This window comes from Acinonyx jubatus, chromosome B1 (genome assembly GCF_027475565.1).
Source record: "Acinonyx jubatus isolate Ajub_Pintada_27869175 chromosome B1, VMU_Ajub_asm_v1.0, whole genome shotgun sequence".
Classification (NCBI taxonomy): domain Eukaryota; kingdom Metazoa; phylum Chordata; class Mammalia; order Carnivora; family Felidae; genus Acinonyx; species Acinonyx jubatus.
This window is the reverse complement of record NC_069382.1, coordinates 107,895,750-107,923,481: the sequence shown is the minus strand read 5'-3', so window position 1 is coordinate 107,923,481 and position 27,732 is coordinate 107,895,750. Positions and strand designations below refer to the sequence as shown.

General features: G+C 36.9%; 1 protein-coding gene and 1 pseudogene across 50 annotated transcripts in view; one reads left to right on the top strand and one right to left on the bottom strand.

Annotated features, from left to right (window-relative positions):
• The window catches only part of ANK2 (ankyrin 2), a 674,296-nt gene that overhangs the window by 447,987 nt on the left and 198,577 nt on the right, over positions 1-27,732 (top strand). For all 50 annotated transcript variants that reach the window (XM_053217027.1, XM_053217030.1, XM_053217029.1 and 47 more), the window contains one exon: positions 10,788-10,889. In XM_053217027.1, the coding sequence (XP_053073002.1) occupies positions 10,788-10,889 (102 nt within the window). The remainder of the gene's footprint in view (positions 1-10,787; positions 10,890-27,732) is intronic.
• On the bottom strand, positions 20,148-20,529 carry LOC106966322 (small nuclear ribonucleoprotein E-like; annotated as a pseudogene).

Sequence of the window (27,732 nt, the reverse complement as noted above, 5' to 3'; positions counted from 1 at the left end):
TTGGGGATCCCTGAGCAATAATAGAGAACTATTTAGGATTCAGCCATGTATGGATATAGTATGTATTATTAAACTTCTATGGTGGATCTCTAAGTTTTCATTATTTTTGTTGTTGGCATGTTAAATGCAGACTTCCATGTTACCTTAGCTATTGAAAATATTAAGGGATATTATGGAGAAACCATAATACTCAGTATAGGATTTGTGGACCATTTTGCTTGCCTTTGCGTCCTCAGCATCTTGAACATAAAAACCTAGGCAGGACTTTTCCAATAGACCAGGTCAAGCAATAGCGTATTAACTCTTGTTCAATAGTTTAATAGCTAAAGCAATCATCAAGGTTCTTACCTGACTGAAACAGTAATGTCTTAAATCTGTTCATGTAACTGACACTTCCCAAAGAATGTATTATCCCTTGAAAAAATCTGAAGCATTCAATGTCCGTACTTTTCAATTTGTTTTTAAGATGACTCTCAAGTTATTTAATCTGACATCAGAACTATAGCTACAGCAAAATGTTTTCCCTATTATTCTGATTTTCTTGTGGAGATTTGTAAATGTGAAAGGAGCCGCAAATATTTCCATCTACAAACTTACCATTTTCTGATTGAAATTCAGAAAAAATTGACATGTTGTATTCAGTGATGGAACTTCTGAGTTCTGTAGGTGTTTCAGAGTCATAGACAGAACATACACCAGAATACAAGTAATCAAAGCCTGTGGATTTTCTGCCTTATGAGAAGTTGCTTAAATTCACCATAACGTTCAATGGGCAAGTGAGAACTATAAGCAGTTAAGAATGTTTCCACCTGTCTTTGTAAAAGTTCCCATTTTAGTGAAAGTTTTGATGTGTTTCATTACAATAAGCATCTTAATTATGAGCCTGGATATAGAAACATTTTCTAAAGCCAAACTAATGTCAGCAAAACACTCACTTTTCAAGTCAGACTTCTACTGTATCATAAAATACTAACTGGGGAATTCATATTCCTCTGCTCAATAATTCTATTAAAAATAGATGCATATAAAAACTTATAGAAATTTCAAAATCATGTAGGGAATTTGAAGTATAAAATAGTTATCAACAGTACATCACAAATGTTTTTTCTAGCTTAGAGTTACTGTTTCTACTAGTTTAGGATTTTTGTGTTCTTGTGGTAGTAATTTCAATTCATTAAGGAATGATATCATCATATTATTAATATTTTGGTTCAGTTTTTAGAAAGTGTCACAGAAAAGTAAGTGTACAGAAATTTTTTAAGGTATAAAATTTTTAAGGTATAAAAGGTGAGGTCCTTGAACCAGATCTTGTCTTCTTAGATTTGTAGTAAACATTTTGAAGAGCAGAGGAGTACCATTTGTATGATATGTACAAAGGACCAGAAAAGTAGAATAGCCTTAACTAATACTAAAGGAAGAGTATAATCAATGCATGATGAGAGAGAATCATAAGGTTTTTATAATCGCGAAGTCTCTGTAAATATCAGAACCACTAATAAAGAGCTGCTCTAAAATTTGACTTAGGAAACCTTTGGAGTTAAAGAACAAAATTGTGGGTAGTTAGTACTCTGCATTGCTTTTTCGACTGTGTAATACCTTCAATATATTTTCATTAAAAACCTTGCATAATACGAACAGTCTGAATTAGAAAAATTGTCTCCACTGTGAGAAAAAAGATACTGCTTTTGAATACTAATTTTTTTCATCTAGTTAGTCTTAAGTGCTTTTGTTACCATTGTGGAAGTTAAAAACAACATGCTTCTCTCTCAGTGTCACCATCTTTTTAAAGTAAATATTTCATTTAATTATAACATACATAAAAAATGCATAAATTATAGTGTTCATCTTGATATTTGTCACAAAGCTTACACACCCAGTTAACAACACCCAGAGCTCAAAAGTAGAATTAGGACATTACCAGCAACTAGATGCGTTTTTTCTGCCTCCTTCTAGAACCTACTATTCGGACTCCTAACACTATAGATTAGTTTTTTCTGGCTTTTGAAATTTAATAAATGGAATCATAAAGATGTTCTTTTTTAAGTCTGGCCTACCTTGCTTGGCATTGTTTTTGTGAGATCTGTTGGTCTGTTATCTGTGGATAATGTTTATATTCATTCCTATTCCTGTATAATATTGCAGCTTTACTCTCCTTTAAACTGTAAGAATTGTACAAGGGGTTTATGAATCTTCACATAGTATTGTAAAACAATCTTAATGTTCTGAAAGGGATGGAATTGGTATGTTATATGTTATAGTTGTTTTTTTTTTTTTTTTAGTTCTTATTTTTTATGGGTGATAATCTTGGGGAAAACATCAATGAGTGAAATAATTTACCTGGTGTGCTAGTGAAAATCAACATCAAAATGCAATACTAAGGGAAAAAATCCCTTATCTTTATATAAAAATGTAATTTCAAACAACCGCATGTTTAACTAGAAATTATCAGGTGGGATTGTGTGGTGTGACGTGTTTTACCTGTCCTATGTGTGTTCTAACTGCAGAAGGACCACTTGTGAAATTATTTCTAAAAAAATTCTAGTACATCTAGTGTGCGGTTCTCAATTGCCCCCGATTTTTGGCTTATAACAAGATAGTGATAACAATTTGAGTTACTAAAAGACCTAATACTTAAACAATCCAGCAATCCTTATACAAAAGTATGGCTATTTAAGTAAAAACATTACTATATCACAAAGGGGTGCTTTGTCAAATCTTTGTAGTTGGAAACAGACCGCACACATCCATTCTGGTTTCCTTTTTGTCCTTTTGCACCCGCACACATCAGAGTATTTTCAAACACTCTGGTCTTCTGGCAACAGCCTTTATATTCAAAGAAGATCATGAAGATGCATCTATACTTAGCTTTGCTCACTGTGTCCTCAGTGTGCCTGTCATAAGGCTAAGCACCTTCAAATCATCTTATTTAATCCCTGCAGAAACTACAAAGTACATTTATTTTTTTAATAAGGAAACTGAGATACACAAAGATGTGAGATCATACAACTCGTGATTTGCTAGACACGGATTTACCTTATCCGGCATTCCTAGGAAAAGACCTAAGGAATGGTAGAAATGTCCTCCATTTCATGATATTCATATTAAGATTCCTCCTAAGTTATTTTAATACATTTCATTTATTTTGCATTGCTATAAAAATGTGGATCTCAGCTAGACTGATAAACCACCCTGCTTTTATAAAGGAATAACTGCGTCCTAAGAAAATAAGCATATTATTAAAATTCCACAGGGAACATGTGCTTTCCTTCAGGTTAATCAGCAAATATTTGTGGAGGCTGATAAAGGCTGCTGGCCGACTCACACTATTCAACCCATGCTTCTCAAACTTGAATAATGTAGTCTACTCTTTCAAAGTATAAAAACAAGTTTATGACTTCCAGTGTTGTTATATTTATTATAGTGTTAATTTTTTTTAAGTTTCATTATTTACTTAGAAAGAGAGAGAGATAGAGAGAGTGAGTGGGGGAGGGACAGAGAGAGAGGGAGAGAGAATCCCAAGCAGGCTCCACACCATCAGCACACAGAGCCCTATGCGGGACTTGAACTCACCAACTTTGAGATCATGACCTGAACTGAAATCAAGAGTCGGGTGCTTAACTGACTTAGCCACCCAGGCTCAGTTTTGTAAAAACAAAACTACACAAAGCTCCTTAAATCATAACCCACTGCTAAAAAGAAAGTTTACAAAGTAAGCATAAACAAAACTACAAAACAAGCATTATTCAAATGCTTGACTCCAATTGAGTAGAATGTATAGCACTGACTAAAACTAACAGATACACGGTTTAAGAGTAAAAAGACTTAACCCCAGATTTCTATAATTTAATAGGCTTCTGAATTTGACTTGAATGAAAATAACAAAGAATTGTTTTTGTAAGCATGTTGTACAAGCCATTATTAACACGTTTAAGGTTTTGTTTTTCACGTCACAGTAATAAAACTTAAAGCTATCAGAGAAATTTGCTAATGTCAATTTTAACGGCATGCCATTTGATAATCGTTTAAAGCTCTCCATATTTACTGAGAGAGGAAATTAATATTTCCACGGAGGTTTGTACGTACATAATCCAGTAAACGCGAAAATTGGGCACTGAAATACGTTTCCCGTGGACTTTCTGTTACACTCACTGCCAATGGTTGATGCAAGTTGAACCATGCAAAGATAGCCTCTGAGCCATACGTTTATTTGCAACTTTAATGTGGCTGCTGACTGCTGTTTTTTTTTTTTTTTTTGGTTTATCATGTGTACCATCCTGCCATGTACAGTGATCAGATTCTCTGATCATTCTCTGCACCACAGCAAAACTTTCTGCATATCATGCATCTATATGGCATATCTACTTCACTTGTTACGCAGTGAACTGTAAACACAAAGGCATATACCAAAATTGCATGGTTGTACTTGTTAAAGGGTAGCTATCTAGATGACCGGGAACATGCTTATATTTTTCTTGTTAGGTTATTGTTGAAATGTAAGCACAGAATTAAAAAAAAAAAAAAATCTTGTAGCAAACTCATGGACGCCTGTGAATATGCCCCTAGACTCTGGGGAAGCACTATCTTTAGGATATAATGTGGCTCTGTGAATGCACATTCCTCTTTGCCTTTCAAGTCCACCCTGCTGGGTGCTAAGAAAGTATTCTGTTTTTCTAACGTTCAGATACAAAAAATGTACAGAACTGTGTCAAGAGGAATCTAAAAGGAAATTTTTCTTTCTTGGCTTGAGATGCCACACCAGGGTTGCAAAGGGGGCAAGTTTTAATGACATCCATCTGTTTCAGATTCCAATAAGTGGGACTCAGCATTTGAATTCCTTGTCCGGAATCAGACTTTATAGGCCTAAGTACAATTGGTTTTAGGATTTGAGAGTCCTAGGACATAAAGCAGCAGAGCAGAAAGAGGTTAGGTTTACATTTGTTAGAGACTTTCCCCCAAGGCATTGCTATTACCTCACTTTCTCTTTATTGAGCTGTTATGTGTGAAATCAATCTATTTTGAGAGCATATCTTCCCCCCTACTTACACTTAACTTTGAAATAATTACTTTTGTCATAACTCCGAGGGAAACACGATATCATAAAAGCTGCCGCATCTCTCACCGTGAGTCCCTGAATCCTCTATCATCTCGGTGTTGACTGAAGGTAACCAGACCGACTACTGTTTATCTTAAGCTCTTGTGTCGAGAGCTTTAATCACAGATTGACCTCATTGTAGCACAGGGAATGCCTGTGTCTACGTGGAAGCGGGAAAAGAATATGGATTTCCATTCAGGTCTATACTTGTACCTAAAATGAGGTCAATATTACATAAAACTTGACCTCTCATTTTAATTTTCTCCTTGAAACCCATCTTCTGGATCTATTTTCTAATAACACTTTCGTTTGTTTGCATTTGCAAAATGCATTTATGATGCATTTTCTCCCTAAGTTTTTCTAGCGGGTTCTAAAAGAATCCAGCTTACCATAACTCACTGTTGAAGAGGTCCCTCTCTGGGTGGCTCAGATGTTACATTTCCGTTGGGTCTAGACCCACCAGAACACTGGGAATGCATTTTGCTAAAATTCCACAGATTGACTGTAAGTCTTTGACTTGCATCTACTTTTTAAAAGTTTGCTTCAGGAAAGAGAAAAACGGTTATGAAAAACAGTCATGTAGGGGTGCCTGGGTGGCTCAGTTGGTTAGTGTCCAGCTCCTGATTTTGACTCAGGTCATGATCTCACGGTTCCTGAGATGGAGCCCTGCATGAGGTTCCATGTGCTGACAGCACAGAGCCTGCTTGGGATTCTCTCTCTTCCTCTCTCTGCCCCTCCCAGCTCACATGTGCACTCTCTCTCTCTCAAAAAAAATAAACCTAAAAAAAAAAAAAAAGTTGTGTAATAGCTAAAGCAATCCTCTGTGTCATGCCCAGTCCCTAAAGAAGTTCTAAGAGGGTCTATTGGGTTTTCCTCAGTGACGCCTGTAGCTCCCCTTCAGGTCAACATCTTCGCTTTAAGCTTCCGCAGCTATGTCTGCAGGTGTTTCTTCATCCCTTCAGGATCAGGTGTTCCCTCTGGCTCTACTTATTCTAGGCATTCTTTTTTTTTACCAGAATGACAGAGCACCCTGATCTTAGCTCCTGAGTTTAATCCTATTAGGCAGGTAGGCAGAGATAGTCCACTGGCTTTTTAATATAATGTGTGCTTCACCCCCCTCTTCTCCTCATTCCCCAAAGATTATGTTTCTAAGTAGTTTTTCACAAGCCAGCTATTTTTTTTTTTAGCTTTCATCCACTCCACGGATTTAGTTTATTTCATTTTATAATGAGCACCAGCAAATGCGCCTCTTAAACCAAGAACTCGAATATCACCATTAACAACACATCTTACGTACCCCCTCCCATTTCATCCCCACCCCTGACTTCCCTCAGAAATAGCCACTAGCTGAATTATACAGTTAGCATCTTCTTGCTTTTTTTCCCTTACCTTATCACATTTATGATACTTTTGCTTGCCTTTAAACTTTATTTGTTTATATTTTTTCTCTTTTTTTTTTTTTTTTTAATTTATATCTAAGTTAGCATATGTTGCGACAATGATTTCAGGAGTAGATTCCTTAATGCCCCTTACCCATTTAGCCCATCCCCCCTCCCACAACCCCCTCCAGTAACCCTCTGTTCTCCATATTTAAGAGTCTCTTATGTTTTTGTTCCCCCCCCCTGGTTTTATATGATTTATACTTCCCTTCCCTTATGTTCATCTGTTTTGTATCTTAAAGTCCTCATATGAGTGAAGTCACATGATATTTGTCTTTCTCTGACTAACTTCGCTTAGTATACTACCCTCTTGTTCCACCCACGTAGTTGCAAATGGCAAGATTTCATTCCTTTTGATTGCTGAGTAATATTCCATTATGTATATATATACCACATCCTCTTTATCCACTCATCCATCGAGGGATGTTTGCGCTCTTTCCATACTTTGGCTATTGTTGATAGTGTTGCTATAAACATGGGGGTGCGTGTGCCACTTTGAAACAGCATACCTTTATCCCTTGGATAAATACCTAGTCGTGCAATTGCTGGGTCATAGGGTAGTTCTATTTTTAATTTCTTGAGGAACCTCTATACTGTTTTCCAGAGTGGCTGCACCAGCTTGTATTGCCACCAACAATGCAAAAGAGATCCTCTTTCTCTGCATTCTCGCCAACATCTGTTGTTGCCTGAGTTATTAATGTGAGCCATTCTGACAGGTGTGAGGTGGTATCTCATTGTGGTTTTGATTTGTATTTCCCTAATGATGAATGATGTGGAGCATTTTTTCATGTGTCGGTTGGCTATCTGGATGTCTTCTTTGGAGAAATGTCTATTCATGTCTTTTGCCCATTTCTTCACTGGATTATTTGTTTTTTGGGTGTTGAGTTTGATAAGTTCTTTATAGATTTTGGATACTAACCCTTTATCTGGTATGTCGTTTGCAAATATCTTCTCCCATTCCATTGGTTGCCTTTTAGTTTTGCTGATTGTTTCCTTCGCTGTGCAGAAGCTTTTTATTTTGATGCGGTCCCAATAGTTCATCTTTGCCTTTGTGTCCCTTCCTTGCCTCTGGAGACATGTTAAGTAAGAAGTTGCTGTGGCCAAGATCAAAGAGATTTTTGCGTGCTTTCTCCTCGAGGATTTTGATGGCTTCTTGTCTTACATTGAGGTCTTTCATCCATTTTGAGTTTATTTTTGCGTATGGTGTATGAAAGTGGTCAAGGTTCATTTTTCTGTATGTCACTGACCAGTTTTCCCAGCACCACTTGCTGAAGAGACTGTCTTTTATTCCAGTAGATATTCTTTCCTGCTTTGTCAAAGATTAGTTGGCCATACGTTTGTGGGTCCATTTCTGGGTTTTCTATTCTGTTCTCTGAGTGTCTGTTTTTGTGCCAGTACCATACTGTCTTAATGATTACAGCTTTGTTATACAACTTGAAGTCCAGGATTGTGATGCCTCCTGCTTTGGTTTTCTTTTTCAAGATTGCTTTGGCTATTCGGGTCTTTTCTGGTTCCACACAAATTTTAGAATTGTTTGTTCTAACTCTGTAAAGAATGCTGGTGTTATTTTGGTAAGGATTGCATTAAATTTGTAGATTGCTTTGAGTAGTATTGACATTTTAACAATATTTGTTCTTCCTATCCAGGAGCATGGAATATTTTTCCATTTTTTGGTGTGTGTCTCCTTCAATTTCTTTCATAAGCTTTCTTTTGTTTTCAGTGTACAGATTTTTCACCTCTTTGGTTAGATTCATTCCTAGGTATTTTATGGGTTTTGGTGCGATTGTAAATGGGATCGATTACTTGATTTCTCTTTCTGTTGCTTCATTGTTGGTGTATAGGAATGCAACCGATATCTCCACATTGATTTTATATCCTGCAACTTTGCTGAATTCATGAATCAGTTCTGGCAGTTTTTTTGGTGGGATCTTTTGGGTTTTCCATATAGAGTATCATGTCATCTGCAAAGAGCACAAGCCAGCTCTTACTTTTTCTAGGTGTATAGATGGCTGATAGATGTGGGGACAGGGATGTCAGCCAAAAATTCTCTCTCCAGCTGAGGCACTCTATTTAGGAAGTGCCATGATTTGCAGAGCAAATATGTAGACCAAGGGCGTAACAGTTTTCTCACAACTGAAACCAATCTATAGCTCATAGGTTAGGTATCTGTAGTAACATCTGCTTTGATGCTTTGGAGGGGTGAGATAGAGTAGCAGTTAAGACTAGCTCTGGACTGATAAACATAAGTTAAATCTTGGATCTTCCACTACATAATTGTGTGACCTTGGAGATCTTCTAAACCTCACCTATTAAATGAGCATAACAATAGCTTCTTTCTCATAGTGTTATTGTGAGTATTAAGGATATAATACATATGACTGGCTCCCTTAGCTCTGTGCCTGACCCACAGTAACGAGTGAACGTTAACTATAATTATTTAGCCTCATGTACAAGATAACAGTAGTTACTAGGCATAATCTCTAATATAATATAGAATATATAGTGCATAGACTTACTTTTTAAAAAACTATATATGGAAAATAATGTCATACTTTCTGTGACCTAATAGTGTTTCATTTTAGTTTTTTTATAGCAACTAATGTTTCCTGTGAGGTATTGACATAACATAATGCATAGTATGATCTTTCACTTTTAAGTGCTGTGGCAAGAAACCTGAGATGGAAAAATCTTCCTGGAGATTAGAATTTGCCGCAAACCACAAAATAATTTCATCGAATAGGCAGTTTAAAATGAGTCACAACTCAGTCACTGTGGCATTGCAGATACACTTAGGGCACCCTGCCATGGGCATAGCTTTCAGGAGAGGCAAAGAGTGAGGCACTGCAGATCACAGCCATGCAGGGAGGGAAGGACAGTCAGGTGTTAACCAAGTGATAGACTTCTAAAGAGTGAGAGCATGAATTCCAGATGTATAGATTTCGGTCATACCTGTCAACTCTTTGTAAATTATCTATCTGATTTATAACTATATAAATCATTGTGGTATTTGGGTTAAAAGTAAGGTAATTTAGTCTTGGGTTTTCCATCTTCCCATGTGTAAATCATTTGAACGGTATGCAAATAATTCCCTATTTGAGACTCCCAGAAAAAATACCTCCATTTCTATCTCTGTACATCATCACCAGCCATAATGAATAGGTCTGCAAGAGTGTGCCAGGAGCCCCTGCCAAGCACATTCTTCAAGGGAGAGAGGCAGTGTAGCCTACTGGGGACAGTGCTGGATTACAAGCTGTCACAATGGTGTCTCACTTCCTAGTAGGTCAGTGGCATCCCTTTTCACGTTACCACATTCTCTTTAGTCAGATGCTATACCACAAGAAGAATTATAAAGTTACACAAGTGTCTTGGAACCTAACAAAGTTTATCATCGTTATTGGGCTAAGATTTGAAAGTCAGGCTTTGCCAGTAAGCCAGAGAGTCAGGTGACTATGGCTTCATCTCTGGAGCGGCTCTCTTCTGGATGTTCTGTGGGGAAAATTCAGCTGTTTCTTCCATGATCAGATTTTGAAAGGTGCTGGGGGAAGACGAGGACTTAAAAAGCAGCCTCCATTAAGAGTGCTCATTTTTATCAAGGGATTTTAGTTTGGTATTATGTCAGCTGGGTTAAATTGAATCTTGTTTTCCCAAAATCACTGGGATCACAAAATTTGCATTGGCCCAGTCCACACTAGTGCTATCCTCTTTCCTCAAAGCATCCTCGGAGCTTTCTGTTTTTCTCTTGTAATGAGGACAGATGAATACCAAGCGACCCATGCTCAGCATTCTCCCTCAGACTTTTCTGAAAACCAAACCGTAAAGGAAAAGAAAGAAGAAACCCAGTGTCTTTAATTTCTTTTACTATTTTGATTCCTTTTTGGCTTGACATTAGGCTTACTGTAAGGTCACAAGCATCTCAAAGCTAAAATGAATGGGTAACAGTGGATTTGGGGGTAGTGTAAAATCATCTTCAAATGTGGCCAAAGATTTAAAATAAAGCAGTAACGAGTATTTTTATTTTAGTAGTTCTTCTACACTCTGTAACATAGCAGAACACATTGACTTTAAACAACTCTCTAGAAATACTACGAAGTTGCTACCTTATCCTATGAATTATTGTTCAGTGTTTTAAACTCAGTATTGAGGTATTTTGCAACGACAGCTTTTTTACCTGCAGTGTAAACTTTCTTTGTCTTTCTGTCTTTGATATGTTTTTATTTTATCAGTAATAACCTAAAAGTCTTTTCTTTTTCTCACAGTCTGACAGCAATGCAAGCTTCCTCCGTGCTGCCAGAGCAGGTAACCTGGACAAAGTAGTGGAATATCTGAAGGGGGGCATAGACATCAATACCTGCAATCAGGTAAGAGCATGACTCTGTACACAGTGAAGAAACACTCATTATCTATAGATATATTCCAAGAGCCCAAGGTTAATTTTTGTCTTTATTGAATTTACTAAAATATCAGTGATTCAGACTTATGAAAATCCATTTTCATCCTCTTACCAACTTTTGAAGCCTCAGACATTTGTGTCTAGACCTAATTTTGCAGCAAAGCAGATAGATCAAAAATAACAATTGAATGTCAGTTTTTGTCTATGAAATGGCTGGGCCTTGGTCAATAGCTGGAGTATTGACCAAGAATGATGTTTCACTTCTCATTTATCATCAACTAGTTATCCAGACTGGCTTCTTTTCTTCTCTGCCATATGCATTTTACTCATAGGTAACTGAGTGTTAAAATTTGAGATAGAGAAATAAGAGAATAAAATAAAAATGATCTCCCCCTCCTTCCCTAATTATTTTTAAAATATGGATTACAATGAGAAGAGTTTGAAACTGTTGGCTTAAGTATGAAGTGTTTGGATTATCCATTCATTTACGTCCATTCAGTAATGACTCCAGACAGTATTGTACATTTTGGATATTATTCAGTCCCATGGATATTGAGATTTTTGTGCTATTTTTGGACAAGATTTTTGTACCATGAATACATTGTCTAGTAGACTTCAGTGTTCACGACAGTGTGCTAAATGTTGGTGGTGCGTGTGTGTGTGTGTGTGTGTGTGTGTGTGTGTGTGTTTGACATAGCTGACTGGGAAGTGAGTAATCCTGGCTAATTTTAAGTGAACAGAAGGAAAATCTCATTGTTGGATTCTACCTTATCTATAGAATGCCCCTTTATATCCTGGTATATATTGAGCCCAGTTATGCTCAACCCATGGTTTCCTGAAATTCGTAAATCTTTCAAACACAACTTTTCAAAAAGTAGACATACTATCTCAAACTTACTCGCCTCTCAAACTTCTACCTGCTGATTTCCTCATCAATGTGTCAGTTCCAACAGTTCTCCTATTATCTCCCCCTGTACCCACCAGCCCAGCTCCAGTATGGCGCTCCTTCCTTAGTCCATTTTCTACATCCATATTTCCATTAACTGAATCACCTCAGAGTCACTTATCATGGTTGCCATAATACCCTCCTTAATTAGGTTCTGTCCTCATCCTGTCCACTCTGGTCAATTTCTACACTATGCCTTGAGTTATTTTTACAAAGTAAAAACATAATTATGTCATTTCCCCCAATAGATTTCCAGTGGCTCCCAATGCTTAGATTAGTGAAGTGGTTGTACCAAAATCACTTGGAGGATTTTGCAAAGATTGCAGGATTTCCCTTGCTCCTCACCAGCAAGGGAGAGGCAACTCTATGCTGAAAGTCACCAGCATAGAAAGCATTGTCACTGTTGGCAATATTTTTTATCCTTTAGAGGAATGCATTTCTTGGCATTAAAAAATGGTGACAGCCACTTGCTATTGGGAAAAGCAATATGCTGTTTCCCCAATATCTCTAGTATTCTTTTGAATATGACAAGAATTGAAGGACCCTGAATGTTCTTTATCTGGGCCATTTCTTAGAGTGTGCTTACAGTGAGCAACCTTAGGTACCATCTACCTCTTGACAAAAAGCAGGCTTATGTTTTCTTTTTTTTTTTTTTTAAGTTTATTTACTTTTTTTGAGAGAGAGCACAAGCATGCAAGGGGGGAGGGACAGAGAAAGAGAGGGAGAGATAGAATATGAAGCAGGCTTCAGGCTCTGAGCTATCAGCACAGAGCCTGACGTGGGGCTTAAGCCCATGAACAATGAGATCATGACCTGACCCGAAGTTTGACCCTTAACCGACTGAGCCACCCAGGTGCCTCAATGTGTTTTCTTATTATAAAAGCTGCGTCCTTCTTTAACATAACCCAGTGTGCACAGGCATCTATCATTGGCCCTGTGTGTCACTTCTGAGGGATTGGGAAGGGGCATAGGGAACTGACACAAGCAGCATGGTGACACTCAGCAAGGGCTTTTGCTGTGAATCATAAAGTCATTTGTTTCTGATCTAGGAAACTCTTACCTTCTGCCAACATCATGAAAGAGTAGAGTTTGACTTTTTAGCTTGTATGTGAGATAAAATTCCAGACCTTACATACTGACACTGACCTATGGAATAAGGCCAAATCCCTTTATCCCAATATATAAGATCTTCATATTCTGCATCTACATTCCTTTCTTTATCCATCTTATTTTCCATGAAGAATTGTTTTGATATGTTTCTCATGTTCTTTTGAACAAATAATTTGAACTTTAAGTATATTAGTTACTCTAAAAGAAAAAGAACATCTAAATTCCCATATGGATACATGAACTTCTTCCAAAAATGCCTATGAGACTAAATATAAAATATTTTTATAATTTTAACATATTGCCTTAGATATTTTAAAGTATATGAAATACATTCCCAAATTTTAATATTGATCCATTAAATTTCTAAATGTGCAACATGCTAGAGAATAGGCAATGAAACTATCAGTTCATTTAGGTAAAATTGTCATCAATAATGCCAAAAAAGGAACCCAAGGAAAATGAAGTTGACTGCGGTCAAAGCAAATGCACTTAACCCAAAATTGTAACAAATATATTAATTGTATGAAGGATCTTAAGGGTTTTTTTAGGGTTCTTTGGTTTTTTTTAGAAAAATAATCTCTCAGCAGTGCTCAGTTTTTTTCTCCTCCTTAGACCAACCTAACTTTTTGAGTTACCTCAAAAACTTTTTAGTGCCTAAATTATTTTTCTTACAGTGGCCAACTGTCCAGTAACATGTTGCTATACAAGGGAAGAACATTTGTTTTTGTGAACATGTAGCACAGTATCATGAAACCACACAAAACTTAGAGCCCAGAGACTACAATTTAAGTTCCCTAAGTTCCCTCTCCACTTTTGTCAGTCATTTCAATTCAGAAAGTGACACTTTTCTAATCTCTAAAACAAGATAATAATAATAATACATTCAATCTTATATCACTGGGTTGCAGGGTAAATTAAATTATTAAATAAGAAAGGAATTTTTAAGTTGTACATGTTCTAGTTGCAATTAGTATATATAATTCACCAAGAATCAGAAAAATTAAAATTCAACTGCATACAACATATGAGATTGAGTCTCCTCAATCACCTGAATTTACTAGGTAAAAAGTAAGTATTGTTGTCTGGTGTTGGTCTTTATTATTACTATGCAAGGATGTACATTAAATAGAGATTAGAGAAATAAAGTGACTAATGTTAACTATTTAGCCACTGTGTATCAGGCTTTCCGCTGGGGTCTTTACATGTGATGCTTTATCAACCAGCAGAGACAAATGTTATGAGGTAGGTAGGTATTTGCTGGAACTTACAAATGCAGAAACTGAGCCCACAAGTGGTTAAGTGATGTTCCCAGGGTCACACAGCTCTGTCTGTTTCCGGTGTACAAGTGTTTTCTACTGCAGGACATTTTTCTGAGATGTTGGGATCTGTCCTTCAGGGTGTACAATGTGGCTTCCTTTATCTTGAAGCTCAAATCTTCAAGATGTACCATTGTTAGTGTAAAAAGAGCTTTATTCATCCTTAACATAATAGTAGATAGAGGGACTTTTAAATCAAAGTGCACCACTACCAGGATTACACTAAAACTCAAAATTCAGAGCTGAATATAATTTCTGAACACCTAAGAGGACAACTCTTCAGCCAAAATACAGCTGTATCTAATGAATATGTAAAAGCTCAAAGTTACTGTGGCATATGAAAGAAGAGAAGAAAAAGTGTCCATTATTTTGCTTGTAAGCCTGGGTTTCTGGGGAGCATCATGGCATGTGACACAGAAACCAGAACTTTCTGTACCCTGCTATATTTCTCAATGAAAGGCAATCTGGGCTGTACCAGCTTTCCAAAAATATCGGGTGTGTTGGCGTTCTAAGATTCCTTAAGCTGAAATTTGGATGAAAAATTTTTTCTTTATAAAATTTGTCTCATGACTACCAGGAGAATTTTGAAATTTAATCCAAAAATACAATTTGGCTTTTAATCACTTAAAGGATATGAGAAAAAAATTCATAATTTTGGCACAAAACAATTTTCTTAAAAAACAAAGACGACTTCAAGTCTTCATTTTTCTTTTCCAAATGGTTAAAAAATCTGTTAACTTCTGTCTTCTATAAAAGATAAAACTAGTAATTTATTTATTTTATTACCTCTTGTACACTCAGAAAAGAGAATAAATCTTAGCATTTGCTCCCGATCTGAAACTCATATATATGTAATGCTTTTATTTATTTAGTAATTATTCACAGTCTAATAATGTTATCAACAAGGTTAATGTCCAAACATTAAAAATAGACACTATAACCTTTTCATAAAAATATTTATGGCCGGGCACCTGGGTGGCTCACTCCGTTAAGCATCTGACTCTTGATTTCAGCTCAGGTCCTGATTTCATGGTTTGTGAGTTCCAGCCCCCCACTGGGTTCTGTGCTGACAGTGGGGAACCTGCTTGGGATTCTTTCCCTCTGCCCCTTGCCTGCTTGTGCTCATACTCACTCTCTCTCTCACTCTCAAAAATAAATAAATAGGACCTTAGAAAAAATGTAGCCAATTACAAGTCAATAAAAGGCTCAGAAGATTCAGGTACTTTCACCAGGCATAAAATTTATTGGTTTCACTGCAGTGACTTCAAAATAAAGGTTATCACTTATCATTTATTGAATGTAATCCTGGAGATGACCCTGAAAGTTAATAGTCTTTAATATATTCTAATTTTTGGTCTTGACCTTTTACTACTGAGGTATAAAGGTGCAAAATTACCAGTTAGATCATATGCTTCCTTTATCAAAGACAGAAGGCAAGGTTAAAGGAACATTTTCAAAAGAATTTTAATGTTCCTAAAATACCAATCCTTTACCAACAAGAAGGTACACCAAACAATGACTTTATCATATGCTCACGTAGTTATGACTCAGACCACAATGCATTTTTGGAAGTCATTTTAAGAATGTAGGTGCTGGAATCCAAATTCTCATTTTATCCACTTACCAGCTATGTGACCCTGGACACCAAGTGTTTCTAAGACACCGTCTTCTCAGCTGTAAAATAGTGATCGTAACAACACTGGAGCCATAGCATAGTTGTGATAATTAAATGTGATGTTTGCAAAATGCTTAGCAGAATACACATTCAATAAATGTTAGCAAATGATAACCCTTTTTATAATAATACAGTCTTTTTATATTGATTCTCAGCCTAAACTTTAGCAAAAGCGGTGCTGGTTCTCATAGGCAGGGCAGATCATAAAAGGTATTCTCATAGCCTGTGTCATCAAATAGGAAAGATCGCAGTTAGTAGCAATTTGGTAACAATTTCTGTTTATCTGGGTTAAATTAAACTAAATTTCTTTCCTGGAACTAAAATCCTTTTTACCAATGCCATTTGGATCCATCCACTCTGGACCTCTCTTTAAAAACTCTAACACCAATTCTATTAACCTGGGAATTTATAGAGGCGACAGTGATGAATACTTGAGAATTGGACTTCTGGAATTAATGGAACATGGAATGAACTATATCCAGTTTCCTAACCAATTAAATTGGGGCACAAATATACCTGCAAACAATCTTGTTAAGTATTCATTATCTGACATCTCATTTAGAGGAAGCAAAAGTGGTACATCTATCTGGTTCTGGTTACATATGTCCTTTTGGTTTTGGATTCTATATTATTCTCTAATTCTCTTCAGTGCATTAACACTGGTCCTTGGTCTATACTAAGTAGTACAGATTCAGGTTGGATTTAAATAACATCTGCCCAGTATTTTGAGCACTTAGAATTTTCATTTTCATTTTCTTTCTTTCTTTTCTTTTTTTTTTTTTTTTTTAGAATTTTCATTTTCATGTTGATAGTTGTTCAATGCAAAGTAATTCCAGTAGACTTTTCATCAGCCACTTGTCCATAACTCTAAAACATTTTGTCTCACAGATTTAGGAAGATGTTTGAAGTGCAACTCTTATTTCATTTAAAAACGCCAGGGGTAGCTTCATGCAAAGCATTTCTGTGACTGTCTTACGTACTGTGCTGCGGTGGTTTAGATGAAACCAAAACAATTTATATTCTGGGAATTCTCTTGAATGCTCTTTTCCTATGACTAAAAGACATGGGTTTTAATACACAACTCCCATGTAGCCACTCCATTCTCCTTAATTCATCTCAGATATTAGAATCACATTATTTCTGCCAGTCTGAACTCAGGCTCACCATTTGTTTATCTTTTTATTCAAACATATAATATGTGTTTACTATGTGGCAGGCACTGACCTAGGTGCAGTGAAAACAGAGACAACACCCCTGCTCTCATATAGCTTATAATCTACAATGTAAGAAGACAGAGATAATCATCAACCAAAAAAGTTAGATATGTGGGGCACCTGGGTGGCTCAGTTGGTTGAGCGTCCGACTTCGGCTGGGGTCATCGTGGTTTGTGAGTTCAAGCCCCACATCGGGCTCACTACTATCAGTGCAGAGCCCACTTTGGATCCTCTGTTTCCTTCTCTCTGCCCCTCTCCCTGCCTGCGCTCTCTCAAAAATAAATAAACATTTAAAAAAAGTAAAAATGTGAAAGGAATAACTAGTAAGTGATAGTGGGAAAATATAGCAGTAGAGAAGGAGAAGGAATGGAAGGTAAACAATGTGTTATTTTAGATAGGATGGTCAAAAAAATGCCTGAAGAATTTGACCAAGGAAGCCCTGCACTATTTGCAGGGAATATATTTTAGAAGAAGGCCTAACAAGTGAGAAAGTCCCAAGGAGGGAGCATGCCTGGTGAGTTCAAGGTCCAGTAAGGAGGCTAGCATAGCAGGACTAGTAGGAGATCAGGGGAAGAGAAGTAAGAGGTCAGGAAGAGTCATCCGCAGCACCAGGTCATATAAGATGTTACAGGGTATTTTAAGAACTTTGGCTTTAATTCTGAGAGGGAAGAGAAGTGATTGATTAGAGGGTTGTTAGCAAAGAAGTGACATAGGTTGACTTAAATTTAAATAGTAACGCTCAGACTGAAAACTGAGAAAGGGCAGAGGAGGAAGCACTTTTGTAATACTTTAGGTAAGAGGGCAAATGTTCTAGACCTGGACAACAGGCAGGAGAGATGGTAAGATGTGGTTGGATTCTGGATATATTTTGAAGAGAGAGCTGATAGATTTTTTTATGGAGTTAGGATAAGATAAGAACAAAAAGAGAGGAGCCAGGGATGAAGGTTGGGGTCACAAGGAGAATAATAAGGGTTGAAGATTCATTAACTGAGAGGGGAGAGGAGGTGGGAGACAATCATCTAGGAGAGTGGAGGGAGAGTGAGTAAGGGTGGCAGAGCATGATTGGAAGGCGGAATTAAAAGCCTACTCAAGGATCGTGACCAGCTAGTATGTACGTGTGTTCTTCTGCAGCCACAGTCAGATACGGACTCAGATGGAGAGTTATATATAACCAGGAATGTGGTTTAGCTAAGCATGTATAGTATAGCTAGAGAAAGACAAAAGAATTGAGGATGCATGCAAAGGAATGAATAAAATGATTCTAAAAGACTATGCATGCGATGTAGCTCCACTGAGTGAGGAGAGAAACAGGCACTGTGAAAAGGTGAACAGACTGTAGGTGTCAGGCATAGAAGGATTGTTGAAATTGGATCAGTAGATTGGCAAGAGAGTAAATGGTGGTCAAAAGGTCAATGTTCTCAATTGAGATCCGGGGCGGGGGACGGGGGGAGCAGATTATATTATTGGAATGAGAAGGTCTGGAATGTGACGATAGATGTGAGGAGATGATGTAGAGAAAAGGAAAAATCCTTGGCCAAGAAGTCAGGAACCCTTAAGTCCAGAGTTTTGGAAAAATCACTTTTGTATAGGCTGGAGAAAGTGGCAGTGTGTGTGTGTGTTGATGATTATAAAGGAGTAAACTAAATCCTGTCATCTCTAGTCTTGTCAAAGCCTTTTCTCTCCTTGTATAAGAGGCAGAGGGAATAAAAAGGAAACCTTGTTTTTAGATGGTAACTTCCCCCAAATTCTCAGAAATGAAGAAAATAGATATGTAGAAGAGAATGTTGCAGTCCGTTATTAAAAAGTGGCTGTCTGCTGAGCTGGCATGATCAGAAGCTACCTCTCTGTTAATGAACCTGCATATGTACATGTATACACCTCAACATAGGCAATTCTTTTTATTTTCATACTCAGTTTCTCTTCAGCCTCTTCCCTCAGAAATGAAACATCTTCAAGATAGGGTGAAAGAGTCCAAAATGCAGAAACACAAAAGCTCATAAGGGTACGCCTTGGAGCATGTAACTCCTGGCTCCCCCCTCTTACCACCATCATCACTACCAAAGAAAAAAAAAAGAAAAAGAAAGCAAAGTGGGGGTGGGGGGTGCCTTGGTGGCCCAGTTGGTTGAGTATCAACTTTGTCTCGAGTCATAATCTCATAGTTCATGAATTTGAGCCCCTCATCAGGCTCACTGCTGTCAGCATGGAGCCCACTTCAGATCCTCTGTCCCCCTCTCTCTCTGCCCCCCTTTGCTCATGCTCTCTCTCTCAAAAATGAATATAGACATTTTTTAAAAAGGGCAGCAAAAATATTTTAAAAAGCCAACATCAATGAAAAAAGAAAGTTCTTTGTACAGGGCAGAGTGGGCAGTGGGGACAGTCTGAAATGAAACCCTGTACCTTAGTGGTATGCAAAGTCATTGCTGGGGTGAGTAAAGAATGCTTGGGAAAGGGGTTTATGAGAGAATTCATGGCGTGATGTTTTCTTGAGGAATGAGGAAAGACAGCAGTTGTGCCCATGGCACGTAAAGAAAAGTAGGAGACAGAGAGAGAGAGAAACAATTTATCAGGGAGTTAAGAATATATTTTCTCAGGGCGCCTGGGTGGCTCAGTTGGTTAAGCGGCCGACTTCGGCTCAGGTCATGATCTCGCGGTTCGTGAGTTTGAGCCCTGTGCCGGGCTCTGTGCTGACAGCTCAGAGCCTGGAGCCTGTTTCAGATTCTTTGTCTCCCTCTCTCTGACCCTCCCCCGTTCATGCTTTGTCTCTCTGTATCTCAAAAATAAATAAATAAAACGTTAAAAAAAAAGAAAAAAAAAGAATATATTTTCTCATCCAAAGCAACCACCAGAAGTTTATCAAGAGATTTATTATTCAAGTTCCCTTGGAATTATTAGTTTATTATTTTTTTAATAAAAACAATCCCACAGCATTCATTGTCATCCAGTAATGACATAAAGGTAACCAAAAGAATAGGAACAAACGTTTTAGAACTATGCTCCCAACAATGGATCTCTCAAAAAAAAACAAACTACATGGTCTTCTCAAGAATTTCTCACTTCATTGATCATTTATAGTTGGAGACACTTTGAAACAGGGTAATATTATTTCCTTTTAGCATGATCCGACCCAGTTGTTTTCTTGACTTTGTTTTAGAATGAATCTCTTCTGCATCATCTAATACAAGGTTCACGTACTCATCAAAATCAATGATACAGCACTCTATCTACATGTTCACTTGCTCATAAAACCACACCTGAATCCAAGATCTATTTTGCAGGTATCTGAAGATGAGGTTGATGGGCTGCACCATCACCTTCTGCACTTTTTGACCCTGGCCATGGTACGCCATGGTGGAAGCTGACAAAGACCGCTGGAATTATTAGTTTAAACATCAAACTAGCAATGGTCTCTACTGCGTTTCTGAAGTATAGCTGACATACAAAGTTATATTAATTTCACATGTACAATTTAGTGAGTCGACAATTCTATGCCCTAAGCGATACTTACTGCAACAAGTGTAGGTACATCCGTCACCATACAATGTTCTTACAATATTATTGACTATATTACCTATGCTGTATTTTGCATTTCCATGACCTATTTATTTTACAACTGGAAATTTGTACCTCTTCATCCCCTTCAGCTATTTTTCCCATTCTTCTGCCTCCCTCCCCTCCAGCAATCACTTTTGTTCTCTGTATGTATGAGTCTGTTTCTGTTTGTTTTTATTGTTTAGATTCCACATATAAGTGAAATCATCCTGATTTGCCTTTCTCTGACTTATTTCAGGTAACACAATAAGCTTTAGGTGCATCCATGTTTTCTCAAGCGGCAAGGTCTCATTCTTTTTATGGCCGAGTAGTATTTCATTGTAACATATACTCTAGAGCCCTTTTAACAACACCTTTTAGTGAGATTTTTTTGTGTTTCTCTAAAGGGGCACTAGATTATTTTTAGCTATTTGCATCCACAACTAACAATTTAGCAATATGCAGAAAGCCGCATAAACTGGGAACTTGAACATTAGCAACACAGGAAAATTAAGAGGTTTATAAAGAAAGGTTCATAAAATATACCAATGCAAATATGGCTAAAATTAAACCTAAGGGGAAGAGAGGCTAGCACTGACTTATATGATCATGACAAAGAATGATTACAAACTAGAATTTCAGCTTCAGTGTTGTTGGTCAGTGAAAAGGGCACTCTGTTGGAAAGACTAGGAGACCCAGGATTGGCACATAGTAAGAATCCAATTAATATTTGATAAATAAATAAATAATTGAATGAACACAGACATTTGGCCAGTCACTTAAACTAGTCTCAGTCTCAAATTATCCATTTTTGAAGTGAGAAATAGTAATACCTATGATATCAAATAATAGTTACCTTTGGGGTGCCTTGGTGGCTCACTTGGTTAAGTGTCTGACTCTTGGTTTTGGCTCAGGTCATGATCTCACGGTTCATGTATTCAAGCCCCATGTCAGGCTCTGTGCTGACAGTGCAGAGCCTCCTTGGGATCCTCCCTCTCCCTCTCTCTCTGACCCTCCCCTGCTTGTGCTCACTCTCTCTCTCAAAACAAATAATTAAGCTAAAAAAATAGGTACCTCTATTGCATGTCTACAATATGCTTATCACTGTACTGCATACTTTATAATCTTCTCAACATCCTTCTCTGTCTCAAAGGGAGACCACTGGGTGCTCAAATTATACATGTGAAAACCCATTGTGTTGTGCACACTCAGGAGACCAAAGTATGGTTCTGACAGTTGCAGTTAGATAGGATTTAATTAAGATGTATGGCCATGATTGATGATTTCACTCAAACTAGAGTAGCTGTATGGACGGGTTTGGGAAAGTACTAACAAGTTTATTCCTTCTAACTTAACCAAAATTGTCATTATTTCTTTCAGATAACTTGTAATTTTGTGTAATGCATAGGAAGGTCTTGGTCATGCCTCCTCAAACATTTATTCTGCTTTCTAGATGGAAGGACCCATGTTTTGTCAGGTTATGTTTACAAACCATCTCTTAAGGCAGTATTTCTTCTCTGTAGAGAGAGGAGACTTTTTTTAGAACCCTGAGAATACATCCATATGCTTCAGTGTGAGAAATACTGCGTTTAAATTTGGGTGTTCCTTTCAGTGATCACTTGGAATCAATTGACACAGTCATAAACATGACCAAGAAATTACCACATGATATTTAATTAAATATCCTCAGAATCCTGAGATCCTTAAGAACACATCAAGGGATTTCAGACTGAGAAAAGCCCCTTTAGATTAAGTGTTTCTCTCAGGATCTAATTTCGTCTTATGCATGTTAATGTTAACCAGCTTTAGCCTCAGAGAGTGAACTTTTCCTGATTGTGTTTACAAAGGCTAGAAATCATTCTGTTTGTACCTGACTTGCCCACGCATTGACTACATTTACTGACAAATGTAGAATAACTGGATGGACTAAGCAGACGCCTATTTACCTCCATATGGTACTTACTATTCATTAGCTCACCCATTGTACAAACATTATTAAAGTATCCTTTTTCTTATACTAGATACTATATGAGGTGTAGAGCTTACAAAAGTGAATAGGATTTGATTCTTGCCCATGATAAGCCTTGTTGGGAAGATAAACAGAGAACACAAACACAATTGTAAGAAGAACCAAATTTTGTGATGACTCAGAGGATAAACTAAGCCAGCTTGTGAGTCTTAGACAAACCTGAAATTGACACTAGATGAAATTTGTAGGAATCATTTTATAATGATGGAAAGCAGAGTAGTGGTATGTTACCTGGAAGACTCCTAAAGCCAACCTTTATTTTGTGGTGGCTCCGTCCTCGCTCTCTTCATATTCTTTTAGAGTCCAGGATGCCAACTTCGGCTTGTTTTTAATTAAAGTTGTTTTAAAAAATGAGAACGTTAGAAGTCATTGTAATTCTATAATAATATTGCTAACTTTTATATGGGTACCTTCACATGTAGACTTGGTTCCTAGCACAATTTGGCATACCATAAAAGTTCAGTAAATGTTTTAATATGTGAGTAATCGACACTCAATTGTTATTTCACATTGAATTTAAGCTTCCTCTAGTCTATATTAAATTTGAACTTTGTACCATGTTTTTATGTGAATTTGATAATTAGTACAAAACTGTTTCTTCACTTGTGCCTCATTAGGAGTGGGAGGATAGGGGGGTGCCTGGCTGGCTCAGTCGATAGAGCATGTAAAAAACCTCTTAATAAACAGGTTGTAAGTTCAAGCCCCACGTTAAGTGTAGAGATTGCTTAAAAACAAAAAATCTAAAGAAAAGAAAAAAGAAGTAGGAAGGTAGGGTACATTCTGGAATTGCTATGGAACGTTTTTATGTTCTGTTCTCCCTTCTTGTTTTCCTTTTCTTTGAGATCCTGCCACTCTTTCCCTTTTTTACTTCAGTCTCATCCTTGAGCCCTGGAGGCACATCCACTCCAGGCCACAGCACTAAGGAGTTCTTCCGTTTCATTAAAAAAAAAAAAAGTTACTGGTTGATTCTGATATATACTCCTTATCCTTGCTTACCAATTTTGATAAGTTCCATGTTAGAAGGAGAAAATCCAGGTTTTAAAAAAATGTTTATTTTTGAGAGAGAGAAAATACCCGCGCATGCTCGCACACAAATGGGGGGAGGGGCAGAGAAGGGGGACAGAGGATCCAAAATGGGCTCCAAGCTGACAGCAGAGAGCCCAATGTTGACAGCAGAGAGCCTGATGTGGGGCGAACTTACAAACGACAAGATCATGACCTGAGCCAAAGTGCAATGCTTAACCAACAGAGCCACCCAGGTGCCCTGAAAATGCCCTCTTTTAAAATGAGTTGATTGAAATATTAAACGAGTCAGTGATAAATCTACAAAGGCAAGATTTATTCTCTTGTATATTTATTTTCTTTGAAATCTTCTGGAAATTATACCCTCATTACTTGTCGTTTGATCTAAGAACCACAGAATTTTATTACTAAGAAACTTAAAGATCAACCAATCTAAACCCTTTCCTTAATTTTTACTTTAAATTAAAACTAGCTAAGTTTCACATGGATATGATAATAATATTCTAGATGCATTATAGAATTCTTTTCTAATTTTGACACATTTGGACACTTTATGTCTCGAAAGGAGATTTCCCTTTAATTACTGACTTACTGTGAGACACTGAGATACTTACTATTCCATAAAATACCAAATAGAATTAATGAGAAATTGAAGTCTAAAGAGAGCTAAATAGGATTATAATGCAGGGTCCATAGATTTTTTTTTTTTCAATTCTAGGAGTTAAGGGTATAGTTTCTGAGCTAGAATCACCAGGTAATTCATAATTCATAATGTTCAATTTAAGATTAAGTGAGTTAATGCAATTAAAAGCTTAGAACCAAGCTTGACACTCAAGAATGTTGTATGTTTTAGCTATTTAAATAATTTGCTGCTGACTTTTAAAGTTAATATTTAAATCTCTTTAAACCATGACTATTATAATAAGTAGCTCAAATAATGTTCTTTCTTTGAACTTCATATACTATTTTGCTTTAGCATGTGTTAAGTCAAATATGAAGGAAATAGTGTATCTATTATTTCTCATTAAAATTAACCAAAGAATGAGCCCATGTGAAAACAACACTTAAATGAAGAGAGTTAAAGCTTTCTGCCATAAAATAGCAGCTCTTTGAATTTTGTAAAGGATGACTATTAATGGACCAGGTTCTGTCTTTCCTATGTTTCATTAGAATTGACAATACCTTCTCTTTAAGATTTTATTTTTTTTAATGTTTAAAATTTATTTTTATTTTTATTTTATTTTGAGAGAGAGAGAGAGCGTGAGTGTGAGTTGGGGAGAGCTGTTCAGGGAGAGAGAAAGAGAACCCCAAGCAGGCCCCATGCTCAGCACAGAGCCAACACGGGGCTTGATCCTACCACCCTGGGATCATGACCTGAGCCAAAAATCAAGAGTTAGACACTCAACCAACTGAGCCACCTAGGAACCCCTAAAGATTTTGTTTTTAAATAATCTCTTCACCCAAAGTGGGGCTCCAACTCACAACCCCAGCATCGAGAGTCACATGCTCCACAGACTGAGCCAGCCAGGCATCCCAGAATCAAAAATACTTTTAAAGTAAATAATTTCTGCATAAATTAATAATTTCCCTAGTCCAGGTAAACATTGTACAGTAGACTCAAAAATGCTCAATTCAATTCATTGTATTTAACCAAATATCAGTGATAGAAAACAGGAGTTAGGAGTATATGAATTTATTACTTCTTGCACTTAATCAGGAAATCATAATATTTTACATTTGCATATTATTTTATAGATTCAAAATAGCATAAACATGCATTATTTTATATTCTTTTTTAAAATAACTATCTGACGAAAGCAGAGTGGGAAATTCATCTGTTTTACTAACGAAGAAACTTGAAATTGTGTTGTTAGTAATGGAGACAAGCTAGGAACCCAGGTTTTGTGTTGCCTCCCCTGCACCACACCCCCTCTCAGAGCCCCGGATGTGCATGCGGTTCAGCAGTGACTTAGTGGATATTTCCAAAGTGAAGAACTCTTCTTTGTCCCATCATCATCCTTCATATTTACATCACAACACCCATCTAAAAATAAGAATTATTAAGTTCAGAAAATTCAAATAAGCATACCATAAAAACCAATCCTCTCTTAGAATGGTCTTTGTGAGCGTTAGCTTTGATCTGAAAGAACATCTACTTTTCCCAACATGCTTGCATGTCTTACCTAAACCTCCTTAGTTTTTGTTTTTTTTTTTGCAGTCCAGACCATGCATGTGTACACAGTCGTGTGCATGTATGTGTGTGTATTGTGAAAATTTTCACCAAAAAAACCCAAAACAAAACAAAATCAACACTTGCTCATCTACTTGCACTCTGTTTGTCTTTATTCCACTTTATATTTTAAAATGTTGATTGGCGGTCCATTCAATAGATTTTATTTTTTTTAATTTTATTCATTCATTCATTCATTCATTCATTTATTTAAATATAATTTATTGTCAAGTTAGCCACCATAAAATGTATACAGTGTGTTCTTGGTTTGGGGGATAGATTCCCGTGATTCATCGCTTACATACAATGCCCATTGCTCATCCCAACAAGTGCTCTCCTCAAAGCCCATCACTTATTTTCCCCCCATCCAACCCCCCCAGTGAAACCTCAGTTTGTTCTCTGTATTTAAGAGTCTCTTATGGTTTGCCTTCTTCTCTGTTTGAAACTATTTTTTCTCCTTCCCTTCCCCTGTGGTCTTCTGTTAAGTTTCTCAAGTTCCACATATGAGTGAAAACATGATATCTGTCTTTCTCTGACTGCCTTATTTCACTTAGCATAATACCCTCCAGATCCATCCACATTGTTGCACATGGCGGGATTTCACTTTTTTCTAATTGCCAAGTAGTATTCCATTGTATATGTAAACCACACCTTCTTTATCTATTCATCAGTAATAGATTTTACAACCCACTTATGCAAAATGACCTACAGTTTGAAACTTGATTTACAACTTAATTATTTTAGCTTTACAAACATAAATAGGTAACTCAGATCAAGTTTGGACTTCTGCTCTTCCTCTTTTTAGTGGTGAGGATTTTGAGGCAAGTCACCTGATTTCTGAGAATTTTAGGGTCCTTCTTTGTAAAATATAATGTGTGATGTAATATATGTAAAATATAATAATGATATCTATGTCATTGAGTTTCTTATTCTTTGATTCATCAAGTATTTATTTCTCAGCCCCATAACTTCTTCATCCCTCTTGATCTTGGTAAGTTTTGAAGAACTTTCACAACTCTTCTTCCAGGCCAAGTCATCATCATATTTAATGTCATTCTCTATATTTGGGGGATTATATGGTAGAAAGATTTGATAGGGCTGACCAGGGGAGAAAGACCAGTGGTCAACAAGGGAGCTACTAGCCAGAAGCACTACAGATATCTGGGTGGCCCTGGATCATAGATGATCCTTAGATGAAATGGAGATCGGGAAGTGGACTATACAAAGTGATATTTTCAGAGCATTCTTATTCTAAGCATTTTCCCTTGTAATGATCAATGAGCTACCAAACTCCAAGCCTCATTGTAAATTAGGAAATACCTTACTAAAAATTCATCTTTTGGGAATTACAAAGAAAGCCTTGAAGATTTGAGAATAACTCACTAATAAAACAAGTTTCCTCTTGGGTCACCCACAGTTTGATTTACTATATTAGATCAAAAACCTTTGAAGACCAGCCAAAGACATGGTAAAATCAGTTAAATTGTATCTGACACATTGTTTGCTTTGCTGTTCCCGATCTTCCCCAAAACTGAATGAATCCGTAATTCCATCACAGTAAGTACTCTTAGTTTAGAGCAGCCACCATGGAAGAGATGGGAAAGGTGCAGCTAGATTATGGCTGGGTGTAACCAGTGAAAATTGGATTGGGAATATATAAACAGGTATTTTTGTTATGAGTTTGATTTTTTTCCACATGTAGGTAATTTCTTTTGCTAATGTCACTTATGCCAATGTAAG